Source organism: Lepisma saccharinum, chromosome 12 (assembly GCF_977018435.1).
Source record: "Lepisma saccharinum chromosome 12, izLepSacc3.1, whole genome shotgun sequence".
NCBI classification, from domain to species: domain Eukaryota; kingdom Metazoa; phylum Arthropoda; class Insecta; order Zygentoma; family Lepismatidae; genus Lepisma; species Lepisma saccharinum.
The window spans coordinates 48,092,578-48,120,022 of NC_139240.1; the positions used below are offsets into that span (position 1 = coordinate 48,092,578).

The 27,445-nt window shown below is 42.7% G+C and overlaps 1 protein-coding gene across 1 annotated transcript in view; it reads left to right on the forward strand.

The window, feature by feature from the left end:
• LOC145996321 (neprilysin-1-like) overlaps positions 1-27,445 on the forward strand; it is a 201,206-nt gene that overhangs the window by 114,793 nt on the left and 58,968 nt on the right. The window contains exon 5 of the mRNA XM_083132753.1: positions 22,563-22,786. Within this exon, the coding sequence (XP_082988879.1) occupies positions 22,563-22,786 (224 nt within the window). The remainder of the gene's footprint in view (positions 1-22,562; positions 22,787-27,445) is intronic.

The following is a 27,445-nucleotide window of genomic DNA, read 5'->3' on the forward strand; positions in this document are numbered from 1 at the left end:
AATATACACACACACACACACCCACACACACCCATACATCCATTTTTATATATACAGGGTGTTTCGTAAGTTCGTTTACAACGCTTGGGAATTGATTGTACGAGTGAAAACAAGGTGGAAAGTTCATGTAACGAAATTCCGGAAACGGCTTTGTTGCCGAGTTATTGACGTTTGAAAACGTGGGAAAATGATTTTCCGAAGTGAATAATGGCAAAACGGGTGGAGAGAAAGAAGTCATCGGTGTTTGCGGTCCACTAAGAAATTGGGTACGCTCTTGTCAAAAAATCACGCGGCAATGTTGTGCAATGTCGGCGCAAGGGAGTCCCCAAAGGACGCGAACGAAGATGTTGACGGGAGTGGGGTGGGTATGCGTTCTGCGTGAGCTGGTATCGACGAAAATTGGCATGTGTTGAATGGCACCAAGAAACAAAGAAAATTTTCTGAGCGAAAGGCACCATGACGTAAAAAAATGAACTGTCATAGGTTGCATACCCTGAAGGGCACACAGTATGCTTAATGGAGAAGTGAAGGGAACCTCATCACAGGCGGTTTTCAAAGTGTCCACCATGTACTTCCAAGCAGAGGCGACAACGGCGAATCAAGGATTGTCTAGTGCGACCTAACAACCCCGGCGTTTCTGCTATCGATGCTGCAGCTACATTGATACGGGCAACGAGGTCCTCGGCTAACACGACAGGTGTTTCGTATACGAGGCGTTTCTTCTCTCCCCAGAGGAAGAAATCCAGGGGCGTAATATCAGGCGATCGAGGTGGCCATGGCACAGGCCCTCCCCTGCTAATGCATTGGTTGTGGAATACGGTATTGAGGAAATGGCGCACATTCCGATCGAAATGTGGGGGTGCACCGTCATGTTGAAACCACAGCCTTTGTCTCAGTGCCAAATGCACGTCCTCTAGTAGTTCAGGCAAAACCTCACTGAGAAATGCTTGATAAGTGGGTCCACATAGGCGAACAGGGAGAATGTACGGTCCAATCAAATGGTCATGCAGTATCCCGCACCATACATTCACTGCAAATCTGTGCTGATGATGTGCCACTAGCAGTGCATGTGGATTTTCATGTTCCCACACATGACTGTTTTTACTATTGAACACACCAGTTTTCGTGAAGATAGCCTCATCAGTCCATAGTACCGTATTCTGAAAATTGGCGATAGTTTCAATTTGATGAACAAACCATTGGCAAAAGTCCTCACGTGGGCCAAAGTCCCGAGGTAAAAGGTCTTGCACTTTCTTCAATTTGTACGGGTGCATCCCCTCTTCTGCCAGGACTCGCCACACATTCACATGGGAGGTGTTTCGTTCGTGGGCTAGTGCGCGCGTACTGGTGCCTGGATGATCCATCACTGCAGTTAGCACATCTTCCACAAACCGTCGTGTTCGCACACTTCGCGGTCGCCCAACTTCTCGACGAGGTGGCAACACTGATCCTGTTTACCGAAGTCGAGTGTCTACAGTTTGAAATAAGGTGTGCGATGGTAACACCCTATTTGGAAAACGTGCCCTATACAGACGCCTTGCAGCACGGCTATTACCTCCAGCCTCCCCATAAATCAGATGCATGTCCCCCAGCTCTTGGGACGTGTATGCAGCCATCCCTTACACCGGGCTACAAGTGTTTATGGCCGTTAACACTAGTACACTTCACAGAACACGATGGGCTGTGGCTAAGAATTAACACGTAACACTGCTAGGTCAAATGTTTGCCCAACACTACTGTCCAAGAACCTCACGTCTTTCCATTCAACCGTGAATGTTTAACAACCTGCTGCTGGCACAGCACCTGAAGCACGAATGGCACAGACACGTGCGCTCCTTCATGAGGAAACCTACACTGTTGGCGCCCCTGGCGGGAAATGTGGTACTTAACGTCAGATCACACGGACACCCTTCAGGGTATGCAACCTATGACAGTTCATTTTTTCTTTTTTACGTCATGGTGCCCTTCGCTCAGGAAATTTTCTTTGTTTTTTTGGTGCCATTCAACACATGCCAATTTTCGTCGATACCAGCTCACGCAGAACGCACACCCACCCCACTCCCGTCAACATCTTCGTTCGCGTCCTTTGGGGAATCCCTTGCGCCGAAATTGCACAACATTGCCGCGTGATTTTTTGACAAGAGCGTACCCAATTTCTTAGTGGACCGCTCAACACCGACGACTTCTCTCCACCCGTTTTGCCATTATTCACTTCGGAAAATCATTTTCCCACTTTTTCAAACGTCAATAACTCGGCAACAAAGCCGTTTACGGAATTTCGTTACATGAACTTTCCACCTTGTTTTCACTCGTACAATCACTTCCCAAGCGTTGTAAACGAACTTACGAAACACCCTGTATATAGAAGATTATATGTTCTAAGAGAGTAAGCACATGATATTTATTATCAAATTATGCCCTATCCGATAACTTAATACTAACATATGTTTTCCTAGTATTAAGCAGAGATTTTCCCCTCATACCTTCGTTATTTTTTTTTTTTTTGTTACAACAATTTTAAAATTATTATTGCTGTAAATGAGAAAGCCCTAGAGGTTGAGAGACTTGAAACAGAAGATAAAATATTTTTTGTAATAATTATTCTTCTCGATAGAAGTGTGTATGTAAGACAGAGAACCATATTTATACTAGCCATGTGGAAAAGCATGAAAAAAATAGTCTGTTAATAATAACAACTATAAAAATAAAACTACAGTCGCACGGAATTAACGGATTCACAACAATAAAGCACTTAAATTGTGAAAATTACAAGTGACGCAAACATGTGTTGTGCAAAGTTTAAGGATCTTTTGAGTTCCGATATATTTTCTGTTGTTAACATTCGTCTTTTTTATAATCTTAGTCTTACAGCAATGATTATTTATGTATCATGTTCTGACATAATTTCTGAGGGTAAAATAAAATTAAACTTCCAATTTAATATAATAGCAGAAAGTTCAGCAACAAATTCCCCATGTATTTAAATGGGATAACAATTGCCCATCAAAACTGCCATGGGCGCCCGCACTAGAATTCTGGAAACGGTTAATGTAATTCGAAAGGTGAAATTATGGAGATATTTTATAACAAAAAGTATTGTTTTCTGTGACTTACAGGCCGTACGTTACAGCAAATACCGTAACGTATCATTCTAAAGAATGATAGGGATCAAAACCAGTCACTCCCACAATAATTCAATGTGTGATGTAACTTATTCATCATTCATCCTCAATGATGAGCACTCGTCATTGACATGACAAGTCAAATGCTTGGTAGTGCGAAAGGCACAACTAAAACAAAATAGCTTAACAACTAGAAAAGACATTGGTCACTCATTGGGTTTTATGAACCTTCGAACCTGAATCATGGCTGGGTTAGGATAATGACCTGTCTATCTGAAGAGTGATGATAAATTCAAAGAATAAAATAAACTAAGTCCTCTCTAGGCTTCGTTGCAGGTTGACCAGCGCCTCGCCTCACTTTCCCTCAAATCCTTTCTCTCGGCTCTTCCCTCTCCTCAATCCAAATCAAAAGTCAGTCCCTTCTCAATCTGTCTCACCTCTATATCCCCCAGGCCATGGAGACCTTCCTCCATGCCGAATCGTGATTTTTACTGCCTCTATTGCAAACAGCTGACTCCATAGGCTGATGGAACTTCCTATATCCTGAATACATCAGGAAGTTTGCAAAGCACAACACTGTGCATTATTCACATACCACAGAGGTTGAGACAACTGGAGTAAACAAATGAATGCCCTGGTCAACATGAAGCATCCATAGAGTGTTTAAATAAAATATAATCTTTTAGATTAATACGATACTATTGTTATTATTATTTGAAGTAGGGTTACATTTAAGCTTACAGGCTATTTTACACTGATTACCTAACTATAAGAAACAGCTTTTTGTCTTACATGAATTAATGTTACAGTTATGCAAATTGTACATAGATATACAGAATATGGAAATTACAAATGTATGTATTTTTTAAAGAAATATTAGTAGTAGTATTAGTAGTAGTAGTAATAGGAATGTAATAATAATAGCAGGAATAATAGTAATAATAATGAAAGTTTGTAACTGCCCCCCCTTGAGAAAAATCCTGCTTGCGCCCTTCGGTGCTGCTACCTACAATACCTTGCGTTGACCAGGCTAATTACAGCTCCTCCAGAAAATAAAGTCCTTCATACATCAGCTACTGCTACATAAAGTTTGGAATTATCAGCGCTTTCCTCCTCCGCAGTGTACGTCGAGCTATAGTAGACGAGCCGAGTCCAGAGACCCCTTTCGCAAGGCAACCGTGGAAGACGTTTGTTCGAGAGGGCTAATTGAGTACATAAATTGAATTATCCTACGTCGTAGAACCACGAGAACGATTCTTCTGGGGGTAGGACGTGTTAATACGGTGCAACGCCGTCACCAACGAACTTGGTTAATTCGATTAGTCATGAGGTCGCGAGCAGCCTACACTTCGACTTGAATCCTTGCATGTCTGTCAACCTTTCTGTGAATTATTTCGCTTGGCGCCACCTCCCTGATGAGACCTGAACCGGGGAAGACCCGTCAACATTCATATTAGCTTCCGGTCGTTTCCGCTAGATGTCCCAGCGGTCGCGTTGCTTAAAAGTTTGAACAATTAAGCATTCTGGAGAACGTGCCCCTGCTTCCATCCTAACTGCAGCCTTGCGAATCGATACGCGCGTTTCGGACAGTTATTTAATTGAGGAATCTTCCAAGGACACTGGCATACGCAAGGAGGAGCTGATCGGACTACAGCCCCTCCCGAAATCTTGAGAAAATCAAAGTGGTAACTGAAAAGATATCTATTAAAGTGATCCCCAGTTACCATTTTAATCTTTGAACAAATTTTAAAACAAAGGTTAAAATGTTAATTATGAAATATTTTGTACGCAGCTATGTAAAATCCACCTTTACAATTCCACTCCCCCCCCCCCCCCGATATAAAATTCTGCGTGCGCCAGTGTCCCACTCCTACGATATGCACAATTGTATTGGTCAATGTAAATTTGTCGCAGATTCGTTTGACTTGATGTCGCACTATTTGCTAAAAAATATGTTTTTGTGTATTTCAGAACATAGAAACTAAGGGATGAATCGTCACACTTGAAGTGCTTTTTCTGAAAATTCATTTTTACATGGCTCACTAGGTGTTTTACGCATTATCACTGTTGTTTCTAAATCACGCCAAGAGATGGCACTAAGTACGAAATTTAAAATTACACCACGCACGGTGATGACTTCTGTACACAATTTTGTTTTTGTGTATTTTGGAAGCAACAACCTTCATATCTACATTGCTGCATTTCATGCTGTTGTGCATACATGTTGCATTTATGAATAATGTAATGAATTTTATAGAAGTTTCTCACTGTAATATCTTCAAGAATTTTCTTCATGTTGACTACAAAACACAGTGTAAGTGTTGTCTGTATTTCCCCTTTAATTTTCATAATTGATGGAGTGTGTAGGCTCACCTATGCCCTATGCGCTACAACTTTTTTTTTCAGGGTTTCCATTGACCTGAAAATGTCACTTAAAAATAGCTTTTTTTGTATGTGCCAGAGATTAGGAATGAACAAATTCCATCTCTTTCTTGAACTAACTTTTAATTAAAGTAACTATTTAAAATATTTTATACTTTATTTTTGTACATTTGGGAACCGCTGCGGTCTAGTCAGTATGGAGTCTGACTGCCATGCGGGAGACCCGGGCTTGATTCATCGGGTGGGTGATCTAAGATCCGCATTTCCCGGCCTTGTACAAGGCATAAATGGGGTCCACACAGCCTCGAAGAATAATGGGCACCTGGGAATAAAGTAAGCCGGAGCTTGGTGCAGATCACATCACATCCTAAAAATTGCCGAGATCGACTTCTACATCCTCCATACAGGTCTTTATGTCACAGTGTAATGTGCACGGGGAACTTTATCTTTTTTTAAAATTTGAAGTGTATTGAACAAACTTTATTCTTTTCAATAGCAAGTGCTGTTTAGCACTTAAAAATTAGGTAGTAACAGGAAACGTATTTCAAAGTTTCCTGGAAAAGTCAGGGAATTCGTTTTGCCAAAATGAGTGGCAACCCTGTTTTTATTCGACCAGTCCGGGAATTTTTGGATCGCGCCTCTTCCGAAAATGACTAAAACGTTGGGGGAAAAGGAAGGAATTTCCAAGGAGGGGGAGAACTGAGGGAAAGAAGCTGTCAGTTTGACAAGGCAGGAAGAGAAGAACGAAACACGGACTATGAAACTTTGCAAAGCAGGAATAAACATGAGGGAAAGAGGATGCTGAACTGTCAAACATGCCAGCAGGAGTGAAGAGCCTCGCAAGGAATTTAGGAATGTTTACGCCCTGAAGGAATTATGTGACCTTCGGGTAACTCTGGAGGAAAACAGTTACTCTGGGTAAGACTTACCCAGGGAAATTTATATCGACTTGAAAGCTTTCGATCTGACAGAGTGATTTTTTTTCCCTAACGCCGATCGGCTTGAATTTATGACAGAAGTGGTTTTCCCACTCTGGGGAAATTGGAATGCTAAAACGGGTGGAAATAATTTTGTCTGTATGTGTCCTTGTAGATGCAAGATTGATATTGATGCCATCAATTCAGTTATGTGTCACTTCACTCCTCTCTGATGACAGTTACAACTCTTCGACCACTTTGGAGGACGTAGGCAGACTACACGACAGTTTGGATGTTCATCGTTTTGCTTCTTAAGGTTCTGTGTTCGGCAGGCACGGATCTAGAAATATGTTTCGGAGAGGAGGGGGGTCCGAACTAAGTGTCCCAGAAATAATAATAATAATAATGTTTAAATTAAAATAATAATATTAACTCTCTAGCCTTCTTAAACCCGAAGGTTCATGGCTGCAGCAACACAGGCCTTCTATCTGTACCTATCTTGAGCAAGATCTATATACTCTTTTCCATCCCTACCGATTTCCCTTAGGTCCATCTCAACGTTGTCCCTCCATCTTCGTCTTGGCCTTCCTACAGGTCTCTTACCATCAGGTTTCCCAACAAGAATCCTGTAAACTCCTCTTTCCTCTCCCATTCGTGCCACATGGCCTGCCCACCTAAGTCTAAAATAATAAAAATAATAATATTAAATAAAATTAATACTAAATACAAAACATAAATTAATATTAGCCATTATTATTACACGAATAGGTAAAAAAAACTGCACAGGGTGATTCTAAAGTCACTATACATTTTAGTGATATCGTAACAAAATACATTTCTTTTGCATGTTATGTGAAGCAACGCTAACAGTTGAAGAAAGAACAGACGTTGTTTGTGCTCGCCTGCGTGGAATGACATATGAACAGGTGCGGACTGACTTCACTCGGAAATTCAAAAAACCAGGCCCCACTATTAAGAACATGGTCAACAAATTCAAGCGAACAGGTAGTATTGTGGATGAAGAACGTCCTGGTAGGCCAGCCATAACACCACAAATTGTGGAAAATGTACAGGACGCGATCACACGTAGCCCCACCGCATCGACCACGGGACTCAGTATCCATAATCCCAGCATCTACCAACTGTGGCTCATAGCACGGTGGATTGGGGCACACCAAGCTTCTTGCTATGCACCAACAGGATGGTGCACCACCCCATCTTGCCATCATCGGTCGTGATCACCTAAACGAAGTTTTCACCGGTAGATGGATTGGTCGTTACTCGCAACGGGGACTTGGGCCCCCCTTCGATCTGACCCCCTTAGATTTTTTCATTTGAGGGTTTATCAAGTCTAAGGTGTACGAGGTGAAGATCCAGTTGAAACAACTCGTTACGGCCGCAGTTGCTGAGATTACACCAACTATGTTGGAGAAGGTGCTTCGGGGCGTGATGGATTGTTGGCATCTGGGCCTAGACTTGAGGGGTGGTCCCATTGAGTTATACTGATTTTGTGTCCTACTGCGATATATGTTTATTGTATTTTGTACAATAAATCCTGTTCATGCAGAAATGTATAGTGACTTTAGAATCACCCTGTATATCAATAGAGAATTAGCAGCGCATATTCATTACGTAGCTTACCTGTAGTTAAGATCGGAATAATTTACATAAAAACAAGTGCCCTGGCAATGAAATTATTGTCAAATAGATGAATAATTGAATATTTATCGAATAAAAAAGTAAGTTTCTAATTAATATTTTTTGCATATTGAATAGTAGTGTACATAAATTGTCTTTGGCACTGTCATTCAAAGCCGTATGATCCCAATATAATCGTTGCCTTCTAAAAAGTTCAGAAGAAATTAATAACCATCGATTATGCAACAAATGCTAATATTTTCATTATAATTCTAGTACTTGGCAAGTCTTTCGGGGGGAGGGGGTCCAGACCCCCTGGACCCTCCCCCTAAATACGTCCTTGGTGTTCGGGTCCTGGCCAGAGCACCATCGTTTGTCTTTCCATGTGTGGTGTCTGCAGTGGCGGCGATTGGGTTACAAAACTGGGCCGGGGGGGGAACAGTTTACTTTCCATTGATACATAAGGTTTAGCATAGTACGAGAGCAAAAGTGGCAAAAAGTGGAGGGGCAACTGCCCCCCTTCTAATCTAAACTACGTGTCTGTAATGTCGTTTTAAGTATTCGGCACATTCTTGCCGATTTTGCTATCAGCAGATACGCTTTTAATTTTCCCAGCTGTTTTTCATCCTTGTTGGTAGATGGCAGCAGTGTTTAACAAATGTTTTGAAGGTTTACGAGACGAGCTGGTCTCTTCCACTGTCTATGAGGAAGCTTTTAGGATATTCTAACTTTTTAATGTGTTGTGTTTGTCTTGTGCAGGTCTTTTTGCAAACTTACACTTTTAATTTTTCCCAAGGGTTTCTTTATACCCCTCGTTTAAAGTTTTTAAGTGAAGGGTACAAAGCGACCTTCTAATTCAATCAAATTAAAATCAACCTCACCGCCACAAAGTACACCCTGGACTGCATTTTGCAGACCAACGAGGCTCTGGCGTCTTGACCTACGGCCAGTATTGCCCTGTGCTTTGCCATATGTGTGTTGAGTGCCCCTTTTTATAGCCTCAGCTTTTACACCAGGTAAAAATATTTTAGTCCGACATATAGTCCGTTATACAGGGTGTATTCGTACGGTGATACGGCCAATTTGTGCAGTGTGCCAGTGTTAAACAAAAACAATACTTTGCAGTTCCAGCTCCCTATTACACAGATGGCTGCGTATACGACCCAGCAGCTAGCAGACATGCATCTCATGTATGGGGAGGCACGTGGTAATAGCCGTGAGGCAAGGCGTCTTTATGGAGAACGCTTTCCACATAGACGTTTACCGTCTCACACCTTCTTTCAGGTAGTGGACAGTCGACTGCGTGAAACAGGGTCAGTGTTACCACCGCGACAAGAAGTTGGAAGACCCCGAAGTGTACGCACACATCAGTTTGCAGAAGATGTGTTAACAGCGGTCGCAGAACATCCTGGCACCAGTACGCGAGTGCTCGCTCGGGCACGAAACACGTCTCATGTGAATGTTTGGCGAGTGTTGTCAGATGAAGGAATGCACCCTTTTAAACTGCAGAAAGTACAAGAACTGTTACCTCGTGACTTTCGCCCTCGTATGGAGTTTTGCCAATGGTTGTTGCATCAGCTGGACACAAACCCTCACTTCGGGGCAAACGTATTGTGGACAGATGAAGCCATTTTCACCAGGATGGATGTCTTCAATAGTAGAAACAGTCATGTATGGGACTTTGACAACCCACATGCACTTTTTGTGGCCCATCACCAGCACAGGTTTTCAGTGAATGTGTGGTGCGGGATAGTACATGATCATTTAATTGGACCATACATTCTCCCTGTTCGCCTGAATGGTCGCACGTATCATGCATTTCTTAGTGAGGTTCTGCCTGAACTGTTGGAGACCGTACCTTTGGCACTGCGGCAAGAAATGTGGTACCAACACGATGGTGCACCAGCTCATTTCGATCGTAATGTACGACATTTCCTGCATGACGTGTTTCGCAATAGGTTCATTGGTAGGGATGAGCCTGTGCCTTGGCCACCGAGGTCGCCAGATCTCAACCCTCTCGATTTTTTCTTCTGGGGAGAAATGAAAACCCTCGTATACGACACACCTGTCACATCAGCTGAGGACCTCGTTGCTCGCATCAACGTCGCCGCCGCGACGGTAGCAGATACACCTGGCTTGTTTGCTCGTACTCGACAATCCTTGATTCGTCGCTGTCATCTCTGCGTAGAAGTAAACGGCAGACATTTTGAAAACCGTCTGTGATTATTGCCCTCGGCAAATACCAGTGAGAACACTTTTGGTATTGCTCCCCACCCCCTTTGTGTGGTGAAAGTGACATCTTCAGTTGGTGTACAGTGACACGGACTGTCTGTGCGTAAGATATTGTAGCATTTGTTGTTTGTTGTGTGTGTGTGTGTGGGGGGGGGGGATATTACGCAGTTGTCGCGTGTAAAAATACACGTTGTCGCAATCATCTGATATTGTGTTTTTCTTTCCCTCCTCCTGTCTCTCGTATGCCACATGACATGATTCGTTCATTCCTCGCGTGTAACTGGGGTATGCAACCGTGCTCAACTTTTCGGATTTTGTGTTCGGTGGTCATGTTTTGATGTTTGAGATCGGGATGTGTTGTCTTGAACGCATTTCTCATTGTCACGGTCCTTCTTGCTGCGTTACATACCTTTTCCATGCATTGTTGTTGCTGGAAATCCCCAATTCCTTTGAGGACTCCATTGCGCATGCGTGCAGTGAACTTTTCATAGTGACTTCCGGACTGAGCACATACGATTCCTTTATGATTCCCTTGGAACCGCCTCTCTATCTGTGATAGTATTCGTCCCAGTTAGGTGTGACGTTCACTTTGTCACCTTTTGCGAGGCTCCTATCTCGGAAACGAAGCCTCAGTCGTAAAAATGGAACTTAGACTTTTTGCTTGTTTTCGTGTGAGGAATCACCTCGCAAGCGTTGTAAACGACCTTTAGAAACACCCTGTATATATATTAACGATGTGGGGGCAGAGCCCCCCAAATAATTTTGCTTAAGAGGATCTAATGTATTATTTTGCTTCTCTTGTAAAGTTTACTCTGAATTGTGCCAGTGAATTGTGCCACATAAACTTAACTTTAAATACACATTTGAAATGTTCTAGACCATCAACTTTGGCGGGCTGAGACCGCTAAACCATCAACTTTGGGGAGCTATGACCAGAGACAGCAAAGCACATGACTTATTACTATATACTAAGTATATAATTATGAGTATTGTTAACATTTTTGCTAAAAAAGGGTTTCAAAATAAGATGTGCATGAATGGGTGGGACGTTCGGGCTACAAATGGCTCTCACATGACATTCAGAACGAGATCATTTATATATTAGGGAGATCTGTTTTGCGCTCCGTGGTAGCAGATATTCAAAGTCGGGAATATTTTGCTATTATGGTTGACGAAACTTGTGACATATTCATCAGTGGACGATTACTATTGTGCATTCGAACTGTGAATAACAATTTTGATATTTTTTTAGGAATTCATGGGCTTTTATGAGATTCCGAACACTGAAGCCAAAACTGAAAAAAGGGAGGGAGTGAGTCATTCATTAATTTATTCCAGTGATCAGAGCCCCCCCCCAATAGTTTTGGCAAGTTGGCGCCCCTGGTTATATTAGATATATTTTTGGGTATATTACAGTAAGGGGCTGGACCCCGTACAATGTGACGAGTCCAAAATAGCCTAAGTGCTGGCGCACCCACAATTACAAATTCAATCAATCAGCTTCATATTCATTCTTTCATTCGGGGTGCAAGGGGTGACACTTTCCGATAACACCCTCATGTCAACCTCCCTTCCACTAGTACACCGTGGACTGTGTTTTACAGACTAACGATGCTCTGGCGTCTGGAGTTTTATTTTTTTGTTTTAAGTCAACCTTGTGCACAGATTGGATAATCGGGACTGGAACTACAGTGCGATTCGAATCACTGTGTCTCCGTCTGGTATCGAACCCGGGATCCGTTGATTACAATGCCACTACGTCATTGGGGTAAGGCGCTCTGCCGTCTGGAGACACAGTCAGTATAGTTCTCTGTGGGACTCGTACTACACGTGTTGTCGCTTTCTGATTCTCCCTTCATTCATCTCATCATTCATCCACATCTTCGCGATTAGCCAGAAGTGGCATTAATAGGCAGGTTTTTCAGTGTAACCTCTAGGCTGTTCAGCCTATCATATCATCTGATATCTTCTTCTAACCCGGATACTTTCCCGTTCACCATTCCTTCCAGAAGGCAATTTCATCTTCATCTTGGCCTTACCGCAAGTCTCTTACCACTAGGTTACCCATCACTGACCTTATAAGTAGACCTCGGATTTTAAGTTTTTAACCTATTTTTCCTTTACAGGTATGTAAGAAATATTCAGTTATGTCAGCGTTTTGTTAAAAAAAAACGCAACAACCGATGATGTTTTATAGTGCCTAAAACACCTATTTTGCTTGTTACAACCTATTTTCGTTTTTTGCGCCTAAATCAAGCCTTTTTTTAGGTTTTTTGTATATTTTTGAAGGTTTAAGGCATTTTTTATGTCACACAGAGGCATTTGCTTTGTTTGGTAACGAAAAATTTCAATGACGAACGTGTTTGAAACGTACTCTCTGTCGATTTCCCTTCCTCCAATTCCATGGTGGTTTTTCAAAGCTCTAAACAAAGCAAAATGTCTGGTACCACTGTTACCTGCACAGTCCAAAGTGGTCTGATCTGTGTAGTCTTGCTCAATTTCGCGCTACTTCGGTGCTTTGAGGCATTTACGCCTTGCAAACTAACATTTCAGCATTGAAGTTTGCACCACTGACTATATGTTTTTGTGAAAAGATTATTTTCAGCATACAAGATGATCATCACAGACAAAATTGCGGAGTTTGACTGTGGATAACATGATAAAGATTGTTGCCTAACTATACGCCGAAGCGTGGATTTTAATAGCAAATTTCCAATGGTAAGTTCTGCCATCGCCGTAGGGTTAGGCAACACACATAACGTTATGCAAGATAGTGCGTATTTCAGGATATTGGTGTCCTATATTCATTGCCGGTGACTATACCTAATCAGCATTTTTCAGGAATTTTGAACTATTTTATGTTTCTTTGAACCTACTTCAGGATTTTTCGAGCCTAACTTTAGATTTTCAGGACCTATTTGAGGATTTTTAGAACCTATTTTAAGGTTTTTAGAGCCTATTTTAGGATTTTTAGAGCCTATTTTAGGAACGTCAAAGCATATTTCTTAAAACCTAAAAATCTGAGGTCTACTTATAAGTCCAGGATTGATTGATTGATTTAATTTATTTTACTTCGCGTTTTGTGCCTCTTGGCTAATTTGCGAAGATGAGGATGGGTGATGAAATGATGAAATTGATGAATGGACATTCACAAACAACCAAGCCCGACCAGGATTCGAACCCCGGACCCTTGGCGTCGCAGCGCGATGTGCTAACCACTCGGCCACAGGGTTGGGCGATATAAGTCCAGGAGAAAGGGCACATGCCATTATCCTAACTGGTCATTCGTGGGAACCTAGTGTGAAAATTATACAGTATTACGAAGGCAAATGGCTTGAGAAATATGTCCTTTGTGGTAACGTGCATGCACTGTTAAACAAAAATACATTACGACACCAGGTGTCCTGGGTTCGATTCCCTGCCTGGGTGTTCTTTGAGAGTGTCTTTTCTCATCAACCATCCTCGTCGTCGCTATTAGCCAAAAGTAGCAGAACAGCGAAGTAAAATAAATTAAATCAAGCAGTGGGTGCAACAGCCATCGCATAGCCAGAGCTTTTTTCATTGGGTGTCGCGTGCTCAGCGCATCAAGTCCCATTGCCGCTGTTTTCTGGCTTGCGAGACTGAAGCCCGCTGCTTCTTCTCCTTTTCAGGTAGCTTCCCAATTGTCTCCGTGACGCTCATGGGCGTCCGGAAGGGGGGGGTGGGGGCTGTGCCCCTCCCCTGGAAAATGAAAGTCAACTAAAAATTTTATATTTTTCACATATAATTTCATTTCAGCCACAAATGAATATGGTAAATTCAAATTTAAGCAATGTTTTTTTAAGGGAACAGCACTATTATTGGGGAAAATGTGCCTTGTTTGCCCCCTCTGGAAAAAAATACCTTCCTTGCCCCTCCCTGGAAAGAATCCTGCGGACGTCCACTGTGACGCTAAGTAACGCGAAATTTTGTGACGTACCACCAGGAATCGAACCCGGCACCGCCCGCACCAGAGCGCTAACCATTTTGCAACGCCTGAGACCTGTTGGACAAACCATCCGAGAGGTCACTGATGCCACACAACTACGTCACCAACCGAATTTCCTCCATACCATTTTCACGCACCATAGGTGTCCAATTTAGTTTCACTGCTAGGATTGGAGAGCCCTTGTCTCGTAAGAATGGCTTTAATCTCGCCATTAAGAGCTGGTGCTACTGTTTCAAGGAGGGTCTGCCTCTGCTAACTTCCCTTCTGGGACCAGTAGCTTTCCCACAGTTTGCAATAACGAACGATTACCAAGCCATCATCCAATTCCTGGACGAGTATAAGCAATTAGTGGCCTTTTAATGTTGTGGCGATGCTACTATTAAAATATCGATTCTGTGCATGGGCAAAGTAAGGAAGATACAAGCAGGGTTGTAAACGGTCCTGGACTTTTAAATAAATTCAATTCCGGTCCAGGAGTGAAAATCAGTAAGCGTAAATGGGTTCTGGATCGTAAAGAACCTTTTTATCTGTAAGGTATTTCAATTCGGTTCAGGAATCTTTTCTCAGACTGAATTTAATTTCGGTCCAGGAAGCTTTTACCGGTTCAATTTAAATTCGGTCCAGGAACCTTTTCTCAGACTGAATTTAATTTCGGTCCAGGAACCTTTTACCGGTTCAATTTAAATTCGGTCCAGGAACCTTTTACAGGCACAATTTAAATACGATCCAGGAACCTTTTTTTCAATGAAACAATATGCAAAATGGACCGAATTTAATTGTGCGAGAAAAAAAGTTCCCGTCCTGTTACGGAACCAAATAGAACGAACCCATTAGAATGTATGGATTTCTGGACCTTTATCAACCCTGGATACAAGTTCCTCTGCCTAAAGCCGTCTGTACACGATCCAAATATACAATAGAGCATTCATGGCTCAAGAAAATCGACAATTGAAAGTCGTTGAACAGCGTTGTCATGGGAAATCTTGAAAGGTCTAATTGCACCCGTATCGAATTAAAATTTTACCAAGTTCATATTTTACCAAAAGATGGCAGTGTGTACGGCACGAAAAGAAACAACTAGATTAGCGATTAGCCCTAAAGATGATATTTTTTCTTTCCAAAGAAAGATGTAGGGCATGCGTGTATTGTTATTAACTGAATGATATCTTTCAGAATTCGCGAAACTGAAGCGAAACTTCTATGGGCTGATTGCATAGCTAAATTACCTGAATATTTGTATGAACGAAAACGCAGCAAATCACTTTATTTTATAGAAACTTCTATCACATCCTTTACAACTGTTATTTTTTTTGTCACTATGGCAACAACAATATTGCCAAGCTTCAACCGTTTTCATTTTTTGCGATTGCTTACTTGCTTTCTAATTTTACTTCTGCTTTGAATATAGTACCCTGCTTCGGCTTGCGAGATCTGGGTTTATGGTACCAGACCGACCAGTCACTCGTAAGTCTTAAGTTAGCAAATTTGTGTAACAAGAAATAAACAACTGATATCTAATTTTTACCTTGTATTTGAAAAATATACCTTAAAATCCAATAGTCACTACATTTTACAAAACCGTGGTATCAACTTTTCTTCTAATGCTGTTCTTGTGTCAGAGAATGTGATGTGTGATTATAAAAGTATTTTCGCGACGCCCGGATCAAGTTTGATCAATCGCGGATAACTCGCAATGCGACGTCCGACGGCACTACTCCTAACCGAGGAAATCTTTCCGCGCCGAGAAAGTTGATGCTACTCCTTTGCTCTTACCAACCGCACTGTTCTCGTTCATTTTGCATCACTCCCCCGATTGCAACTCTAAGGCTGTGATTAGTCTTTGCATAATCACACCATGCAATGTTAACCAATAGCATTCAAGCTCTTACCCGCCTAGCGACAGCTTCTATTGCGCCACTATGCAAAACCCGCTCACTGTAATCCAACACTCTTCCTACACACTATTCCTGTTCTTCGTAATCACCCTTTCGTCCTACGTGTGAGTTATTTTACGTGACCCAAAGTGCTCGGTCACAAAGCCCATTAACGTAATACAACTTATCATAAAGATAAAACAAACGATATTAAACATTAACTTTATCATTGACATTTGAAGTTTAAAAATATATAATAATTATAATTGTATATTAAAAAATGAATACAAGAAAAATGAACTTGTGTTGTCAGATAAAACAGTCACAAGTATGATGTATATTTTCTCGGTATTATAGACTAAATGTAATCTGAGACACAAAAAGAAAAACAATCTGAACACAATGACAAAATAATTTCATAGAATCTCGTTTCAACAGTAGTAGTTCTCCATTTTTTTTTATCTAAACTACGATTTAAGATCAATATGAAATATTACATTTTACGGTTTGTTATGGTACAGGGTGATTCAAAATTCCCTTACCACCAGCTGTAAAATGTTACGTTAGGCTGGGTATAAATGATCTTGATGTTCCAAGTGGGCGTTCGCCATATTGGTGGCCGCCATATTGAATTCAACTGAAAATTTTTAAATGGGAAAGGGGCGGTGTGATATATCAAATCAGGCTACAATTTTACGAGAAGTGCAATGGTGGAGGTTTTTACAACTTATTATTAATGAGAAAAGAAGTTATGACTGCATTATTGTAACAATGCCTCATTTTCCAGGTGTGAGAAAATAGTACCAGAATGCTGTTAACGGTGTCCTGATCGTCGCCTGCCGTTGACTGATCCTGCCTCCCGGAACGTTTGGAGTAATTCTGCAGCTGTCACTTGTGACAGTGGACCTCGTTGGGGCTGGCGTTGATTAAAATAATTTGCAATTGCACGTGAACTTCTCTCCCCAGACAGCAGTACGATCTCGATGCGTTCTTCTTGCGTTAGAAGGATTCTGGCACTGTTTTCTCACACCTGTAAAGTGAGCCATTTATTACAATAATGCAGTCATGTCTTTTTCCTCATTAAAGATATGTTTTCACCTCGCCCGTGTTAAAATTTTATCCTGAGCCGCCCCTGTTCCTGACTACGAATCCCAGGATTCGAACCCAAAATCCCTGGCGTCTTAGCGCTGCTCTACCCACTCAACTGCGAAGGTGACTGCTCTTCGGATGGGCCTGAAGAAGGATTTAGCCTTCGGGTTTAGGTACACCAGAGAGTTAGTTGTTTAACATAATGTTTTAGGTACCAAAGACTTTAAAGAAAGATATGGAGGTTTAGAAATATCGTCAACGCATTCGAGTTAAATCACGCCACTGATGCGGCGTCGCCCACGGGGGTGGGGGGGCGGGGACAAAGCCTAAAGGAATCTCATATCTCAGAACCATAAAGAAAATTGTTCCAAGTTCAGCTGGGACGAAGGTTCCAGGAAAAGGCATTTTCCCTTTTGCGGATGGGGTGGAAACGGAAGGTGGAGGGGGGGGGGGCAAGATGATGTACGGGATGACAAACATCGGCAGACGGGGAAGGGATATTAAAAGCCAGGGAGATGAAGTACTTTTCTGTTTCACTTCTTGAAGCCTTTAAGGTATAGGAAGAACCGAAGTAGAGCGTTCATTGGGAGAGAATGTCGAACGATGGGAATGCATTGTGGTTCAGGACATTGCCGACGTTCTATGTGCCCCGGCTTCAACATTAACATTTATTTTATTTATTTATTCCTTGTTTTGTATGGCGAAGTTAAGACAGAAGCCTTTTCTTCCACTTAAGCATCTCTACTTTACATTTTATAAATTGATTTTTAAAGCTGACTGTATGTGAAATATATGAAAACTAAAAACATTAAGATACCAAAAAATGAAATATATAGAAACTAAGAACATTAAGATACCAAAAAAAGAAAAACACAAGAAAAAATAAAAGAAAAAGACGCAAAAAACATAAAAATAAAAACAGAAAAATACATACACACTAAGTATAAAAAATACACGTAAAACATAAACACATACACAACAAACATACTAAAATTACTGAAAAGGCTGGCTTACAAGTTTACACAAAGGTTTAATTTTATTTCCCTGTTTTCAGTACTGGTAAGTTGACTCCAGAAGATGATTTGTTAATTTTGATTTGAATTGGCCGAGAGAAGACGAGTTTCTTATGTCATTGGGGAGGTCGTTCCACGCTCTGGTAGCAGTGGCCGTTAAGGAATTTCCATAAAACGTTGTCTTGTGGGAGGGGATGGCCAGCAGAGAGTTGTCTCTCGAACGGGTGGCAAAGGTGTGTGCTGAGCTTAGGGGTTGAAATCGAGAAAATAGGTAGGAGGGTTCTCGTGAGTTTACTATTTTGTAGAGCGCTGTAAGAGCGTGGAAGCAGCGGCGAGTGAAAAGGTCGAACCAGCCTATTTCGTTAAAAGCCGGGGTCAGGTGGTCAAAATATTTGATATTATAAATGTAGCGCGCACATGCATTTTGTACTCGCTGTAGACGTCTTGCTAGTTCACCGTTGAGGTCAATATATGTCAAGTCACAGTAGTCTATTTGAGACAGAACTAACGACTCCACGAGTATTTTCTTTACCTCTTGCGGTAAAATGTTTTCAAGGCGATACAGCGAGTGTAATGCTGCGTAGGATTTTTTTGCATATGGCCTTCACATGGTCACTCCAAGCGAGGTTTTCGTCCACAAGAATAATTTATAATGCCCCTCAACATATACAAGCCTCCAGCTACAGAAGGTAAAGCATTTACAACATATACTGTACAGGCAGTGGCGGCGATTGGGTTCCAAAACCGGGGGGCAAGGTGTTGTTAAACTGGGGGGCCAAGACAGTATATTTCCCTTTGTAGATATGATATAGCATAGTGCTGGGGCAAAAGTGACGAAAAGTTGTGGGCAACTGCCCCCTCGCCCCCCATAATGGCCGTCACTGGTACAGAGTGGTCACAAAGCGGGCGTACCCCCTCTTTATTTTTGACATATCGGGTTATGGTTGATTTAGGGCGGATGACCCCTCGAAAATTACGTCGATTTTTTTTTAAATCGACAGATTTCAATGTTTTATGTAATATAAAAGTGGCATTAGGAAATCACAAATAATGGAGATATTTGATCCGAAAGTTTGGCCCACGTAAGTTAAAACCTGCAATTTCGTAGTACTTTCGCCAATTTTTGTTAATAAAATCTATTTGTATGCACACTAAAGTAGCGAAAGAACACGTCGATAATAACTATCAGTACCAAACCTAGTACTGTTGTGGAAAGTCGTTTTGGGTGCTATACTCACTTGCGCGAAGCCTTCGGGCTGTTCTGCTACACGGTAAAGTAACACGCTAAGGTAACAGGCGTACTTTACTTCACAATAACACATTTCCGAGAGTTAAAATCAACTGAACACGTTCATGAACAATAAAATTCCCATTAACCATGCAAAATATTTCACTTTCTCCTGGGGGGGTAACAGAGGGTCAAGGGTACCGTTGATGCTAGATGTGGACACACACCTGATAGTTTAAGAGCCCAGAACATCGGAATGGAGCCAGTGTTTTTCGCAGCACAGCCGAATTCTCTCGCCATGTTCTTGCAGATGTTTTGCGGATATAATCTGGGGTCTCGTCCGTGAAGACATCTTCTACAGATGCAGATTACATCTGAATCTGTCATTGATGAACCCCCAGAGGTGAGGTTGGGACTTCTTGCAGGCCAGGCTAAGGGAGCTGGGTAATCTTCAGAACGTCTTCCAATCCACCGCCTGGGAAAGGTCTTATTCAGGTATTGACACACTTGCAATGTGAAGTGTGCCAGAACATGGTGAGGAATTTGGATGTGCCACGAAAGAGACGGTTTCCATTCCAATGTTCCGGACTCTTAAGCCATCAGGTGTGTGTCCATATCAAGCATTCGTGACCACTCTGTATTCACATACACACACCCTCTCCCTCGCTCCCTCCATATCTCTCCACATTTTGATAGCCCGATCTGGCCATTAGTGCACACATGACACTCATTCACACACATATAGAATACATAGGACATATATACTTCATCCCAAGAATTTCTGGAACAATGCCCCACATAACAGTAGAGAAAAGGAGAAATCGAGTATGTAGAGCGAAGCAGTTCGTGCTGCTGCAAACGGCTGGCAGACCCAGCCTCGTTTTCCCCTCCATGTACTCACTTCCCCTCTCACTCGTTCATTGGTCGAACCCTCGCGAGTCTCTAGTTAAGCAGAGACTTGTTTCCGTATAAGGAAATGTCCAACATCTTTAATGACAAAAGAACGCGATTGTGAAATATTGTAATTAAAATAATGGAAACAAATCTATTCGCTAAAGTTGAGGTGTTAAATACATGCTTGACGTTTGGAAACTATTTTCATAGCTTTGACAAACATATGTAAACAGCGTAAAGTTATGCAGTTGTCGTCTTGTAATCAAGGGGTACCGGATTCGATACTAGGTGGAGGCACATTGCACAGATACTAGGTGGAGGCACATTGCACAGTGGTTCGAATCCCACATTAAACTGTAGGTCTAGTCCAGATTAGCCTGTATGTGCATAAAGTGGGCTTAAAACGACAAATAAATTCACAATAGTTGTTCGAAATGAACAGTATACAAGCATTAGCAGCAGTGTACAAGATTCTGCCGCACAATTTAAAATATTCCTGGTTGGTTACTAATCGCATCACAATCGACGACAATCCTGGCAACTTCTTCCAAGTCCGTGTCCACTGTAGTTTCACAAACAAGATATCCAAAGACTGAAAATGAGGTTGATTCAGGTCGGGTGACCTCGCAGGCCAAGGAATAGAGCATCTCCATCCAGGTAACATCCAGATAGTTGCGGACATCCACACTGAAATGAGGCGGTGCTCCGTATCTTGCTACGCTTCCTTCTTCGATCCTAGGTTCCCTCTTCAGTGGTTAGCTGCCTTGTAATCAAGGGGTCCCGGGATCGATACCCGGTGGAGGCACAAGTGTTTCGGATCCCACTTTAAACTGTAGGTCCAGTCCCGATTAGCCTTACTGTGCATAAAAGTGGATTTAAAACACCAAATCAATCAAAACCTCTTCAGTGGTGCATCACCTGTTACATTTTTGCACGCTTTCACTGAATCACCCCGTATATCAAATTTCGCCGGCAAGTGGCGTGATTCCAGCTGCTACATGAGCCGCGCTCGAGAGGCACAATAACCCAATGAAGGCAATGTAGATAAAGGCTTCCCTCCTTCTTCCCGGAGCCGTATATCAACTCAAGGGAACCGAAGGGACTTAATTTCGGCGCAGGATCGTCCCCGAGCGGATTCCATCAAAGACGCTGAGACTTTAAAGTTCGGCAGCAGTTTTAAGGAACTTGTCGCCGTAATAGCGCTCTGGGACAAAGATAAAGGTCCTCCACGCCCCCTCCGGAGTCTCATTACAAAAGCCAAGCAGCGGCTTGAAAGTCGAGTAGGGGGGTCTCCTTTAAACTTATCGCAAAAATGCAGGAACAGGACTCTATTTCACCGTTTAGGGGAAAACCCATCGCAGATTCGCGTGTTCCACACTACTTGTGCCTTGTAAGTTCATGTTCACATTTGCTGATCGGGACTCGATGTAGAGTTTAAAGTGGGATTGATATAGGTGTGTGTGTTTCTTGTGTCTCATCATTAATTTCACCTAATTATCTTCATCGTTGCGATTAGACAAAAGTGGCCCAAAAGCGACGTAAGATAACAAAACTACAAGTACAATTTCATATTTGCAGGGCCCGATGGCGCAGTTGTAGCGTCGTCGCCTTGTAATCAAGGGATCCCGGGTTCGATACCCGGTGGAGGCACAAGTTCTTCGGATCCCACTTTAAACTGTAGGTCCAGTCCCGATTAGCCTTACTGTGCATAAAGTGGACTTAAAACACCGAATCAATCAATGATCTTCACCGACCTCGTCGTGAGTGTCCTACAATCAACTTAATTGTCGCGATTATCCAAAAGAAGCAAAAATGAGACGTAAAAATAAGTGAATACCTTGTAATCAAGAGATCCTGAGGTCCATTCCCGGCGAAATGATTCTGCTTGATTGACTTTACGTCGCTTTACTGCCGCTTTTGACTAATCGCAACGATGGAGATGAATAGGGGTGATATAGGCGACAGGACAATCATATGGACGACACACACAAGCCTCATAAGAGATTTTCTTGTCTGAGTCCAGGCGCCAGGACCTCGTCAGCCTGTAAAATGCAGCTCAGTGTGTACAATATGGAACATAAGCTGAGTAAAGTGGTTCAGATTCCACCGATCCCGATTAGCCTACTTGTGCATAAAGCCGATTTAAACCTCGTAAACTATTTTTGCAGTTTCAAAATATTCAACCTGGATCTCTCTTTAATTCCAGATTTCAGAACATCCCACTACAAGCAATACCAGGATCTACCAGTCTTCGATATTCTCACGACAGGGGAGCTGGGACCTTGGCCCTTATTAAGTCCCGCGGAGTGGAACGAATCAGATTTCAAACTTGATCAGCTGCTCGGGGAACTGGCAATATATCAGGTCCACACCCTCTTCGATATTTACGTCACGCCCGACGAGAAAAATGCATCCCAATACACGCTGCAGGTAAGGTTTCAATTAGTAATCATTTTTTTTTTTTTTAGTATGACATCAGTGGAAATGTTCTTTAACGACAATAAATGTACAAAACTAAATCCCATTGCAGTATACTGTTGGCATTTCCAGCTGGCGGCTGGGAAACAACGAATCAGCGATCGGCTGAATTTTCTTCGACTGACATCGGGCATTTTCGTGTCGCAATGCACCGAAGGTTGCTGGCGGGACGAAACAAATGAACGTCGGATACACAGCACGTTGCCAGACGAAACAGATGAGCGTCGGATACAAAGCATGTTGCCAGACGAAACAAATGAGCGTCGGATACACAGCATGTTGCCAGACGAAACAAATGAGTGTCGGATACACAGCATGTTGCCAGACGAAACAAATGAGTGTAGGATACACAGCATGTTGCCAGACGAAACAAATGAGCGTCGGATACGCAGCATGTTGCCAGACTAAACAAATGGGCGTCGGATACACAGCATGTTGCCAAACGAAACAAATGAGGGTCGGATACACAGCATGTTGCCAGACGAAACAAATGGGCGTCGGATGCACAGCATGTTGCCAGACGAAACAAATGAGTGTCGGATACACAGCATGTTGCCAGACGAAACAAATGAGTGTCGGATGCACAGCATGTTGCCAGACGAAACAAATGAGTGTCGGATACACAGCATGTTGCCAGCCGAAACAAATGAGCGTCGGATACGCAGCATGTTGCCAGACTAAACAAATGATTGTCGGATACACAGCATGTTTCCAGACGAAACAAATGAGCGTCGGATACGCAGCATGTTGCCAGACTAAACAAATGGGCGTCGGATACACAGCATGTTGCCAGACGAAACAAATGAGTGTCGGATATACAGCATGTTGCCAAACGAAACAAATGAGGGTCGGATACACAGCATGTTGCCAGACGAAACAAATGAGCGTCGGATACACAGCATGTTGCCAGACGAAACAAATGAGTGTCGGATACACAGCATGTTTTCAGCCGAAACAAATGAGCGTCGGATACACAGCATGTTGCCAGACGAAACAAATGATTGTCGGATACACAGCATGTTTCCAGACGAAACAAATGAGCGTCGGATACACAGCATGTTGCCAGACTAAACAAATGGGCGTCGGATACACAGCATGTTGCCAGCCGAAACAAATGAGGGTCGGATACACAGCATGTTGCCAGACGAAACAAATGAGTGTCGGATACACAGCATGTTGCCAGACTAAACAAATGGGCGTCGGATACACAGCATGTTGCCAGCCGAAACAAATGAGCGTCGGATACACAGCATGTTGCCAGACGAAACAAATGAGCGTCGGATACGCAGCATGTTGCCAGACTAAACAAATGGGCGTCGGATACACAGCATGTTGCCAGACGAAACAAATGAGTGTCGGATATACAGCATGTTGCCAAACGAAACAAATGAGGGTCGGATACACAGCATGTTGCCAGACGAAACAAATGAGCGTCGGATACACAGCATGTTGCCAGACGAAACAAATGAGTGTCGGATACACAGCATGTTTTCAGCCGAAACAAATGAGCGTCGGATACACAGCATGTTGCCAGACGAAACAAATGATTGTCGGATACACAGCATGTTTCCAGACGAAACAAATGAGCGTCGGATACACAGCATGTTGCCAGACTAAACAAATGGGCGTCGGATACACAGCATGTTGCCAGCCGAAACAAATGAGGGTCGGATACACAGCATGTTGCCAGACGAAACAAATGAGTGTCGGATACACAGCATGTTGCCAGACTAAACAAATGGGCGTCGGATACACAGCATGTTGCCAGCCGAAACAAATGAGCGTCGGATACACAGCATGTTGCCAGACGAAACAAATGAGTGTCGGATACACACCATGTTGCCAGACGAAACAAATGAATGTCGGATACACTGCATGTTGCCAGACGAAACAAATGGGCGTCGGATGCACAGCATGTTGCCAGACGAAACAAATGAGTGTCGGATACACAGCATGTTGCCAGACGAAACAAATGAGTGTCGGATGCACAGCATGTTGCCAGACGAAACAAATGAGTGTCGGATACACAGCATGTTGCCAGCCGAAACAAATGAGCGTCGGATACGCAGCATGTTGCCAGACTAAACAAATGATTGTCGGATACACAGCATGTTTCCAGACGAAACAAATGAGCGTCGGATACGCAGCATGTTGCCAGACTAAACAAATGGGCGTCGGATACACAGCATGTTGCCAGACGAAACAAATGAGTGTCGGATATACAGCATGTTGCCAGACGAAACAAATGAGTGTCGGATACACAGCATGTTGCCAGCCGAAACAAATGAGCGTCGGATACACAGCATGTTGCCAGACGAAACAAATGAGTGTCGGATACACAGCATGTTTTCAGCCGAAACAAATGAGCGTCGGATACACAGCATGTTGCCAGACGAAACAAATGATTGTCGGATACACAGCATGTTTCCAGACGAAACAAATGAGGGTCGGATACACAGCATGTTGCCAGACTAAACAAATGGGCGTCGGATACACAGCATGTTGCCAGCCGAAACAAATGAGGGTCGGATACACAGCATGTTGCCAGACGAAACAAATGAGTGTCGGATACACAGCATGTTGCCAGACTAAACAAATGGGCGTCGGATACACAGCATGTTGCCAGCCGAAACAAATGAGGGTCGGATACACAGCATGTTGCCAGACGAAACAAATGAGTGTCGGATACACACCATGTTGCCAGACGAAACAAATGAGCGTCGGATACACAGCATGTTGCCAGACGAAACAAATGAGCGTCGGATACACAGCATGTTGCCAGACGAAACAAATGAGTGGCGGATACACAGCATGTTGCCGGACGAAACAAATGAGCGTCGGATACACAGCATGTTGCCGGACGAAACAAATGAGTGGCGGATACACAGCATGTTGCCAAACGTACTGTAAAACGGGAGAGGAGAGTGTGTGTTGATCAGCGCCGTTACTGTATAAACGTTGTACAATAGTACACAAAGCTCGGAAATTTAATACACAAAACACCCAAACACTGTACAAACAAGCTAATTAAAACAACTGAAGACTGAAATTGGTAAATGATGTAAGTGCCACATTAATTCAAACACTGTTTTCCACGTTAAACTGTGAAATGTGCCATGCTTTATAATGTGGTAAATGTGGAATGTGGCTGGTAGCCCTCTAAGTAGTTCAAAAGGCGTGTAAAGAGGTCACTAGTGTGAACGTTCTTACGGGCTGACGTGCTGAACGATGCGATTTCCCAACACTTTCGCTTTTGGCACTTACAACGTTTACCACTGTTAGTCCTCAACTGACAAAACCAGACGCTGCGCTGCAACGGGAGAGCGATGTTACCTCTACAGCTTTTACTTCGCAACTGAGGTTGTTGACATCCATCGAGGCACACACCGATTGGTATGTAGCAAAACGTAAGTCAGCCGCCATTCGGGCCTGCTATCATAATAGTACCTAAATATTGTACCCTATTGGCTACTGAACTAGAACTGAACATTTATTATTATGAAAGTGCATGACCAACTAATTTCTGCCACTGTTTTCTAAGCCAAACGCTGGAAACAAGCAATAAGTGCGTTGGGCGAACCAGTCAACTTTGAGAAATACTTCACTACTAACCTTCCGGGTATGACTCACCGTACCATACTCAAACACATTCTTGGTCAAGCGCCGTATTTCATCATCTGACGTTAGCTCAGAATGCTTTTGTGGTTACGTAAGGCTTGTTAGGTTAAAATCGATTAGTATACGTAGTGTGAGATTACTTGCGTAACATCTCTGGCTGTTTTGCATTGGCAGCTTTGGAGCGAGTCATAAGTCCGGAGCAGCCAATCAACAAACAAGTCACTGGCGTCATTTCTACCCAGCACCTATCGCTATCCCTGTTGCTCGCGCTCTGGACTATTGGTAGGTTCACTAACTGGACTCGCGCGGTCAGATGGAGTTGTTATGAAAATAATCTGACTCTACATTTAGCCTAACAACGAAAGTCTTTAGCCTGACGTTAGAAGACGAAATACGGCGCTTGACCAAGTTATATAGTGCTTACGTTAGAGCGAAGATTGAATACGCAAGAGTAGTGTAGCACCCTCAAACCCAGCAAGACATAAACAAAATAGAAAAATTCAAATTAACTTCTTAAGACACGTAAAGTACGTACAAACTAGATGGAATTTATCCTCAAATGCAATCCCGTGAGAGCCTTCTCATATATTTTAACCTAACAACTTTTAACAACAGACGCATCATGCACCAGCTCATATTCCTCAACAAAATCCTAAATAATCTCATTGCAGTTACTTTCGCCATGTCACAGCTCGATTTCTACGCCCCCTCAAACCAATTACGACCACGAAAGCAACTCTTCAGCCTCCAACGAAGTAGAACCAACGCACTGGCAATATTCCCAATTTGGAACATGTGCAAAACATTTAATGATATCAATAAAAATGCAGACAGTGTGGACCTATTTTGCACAATCCCAATGCTGAAAAGGAAAATATTAAAATTACATAAATTTCTATAGAACCTAAGACCTGTATATTTGTTAAATGTGTGTTCTGTCTTTATATTATATTATACCGGGTGTTTCAACAGAAACGCCGTGATTTCAAATGG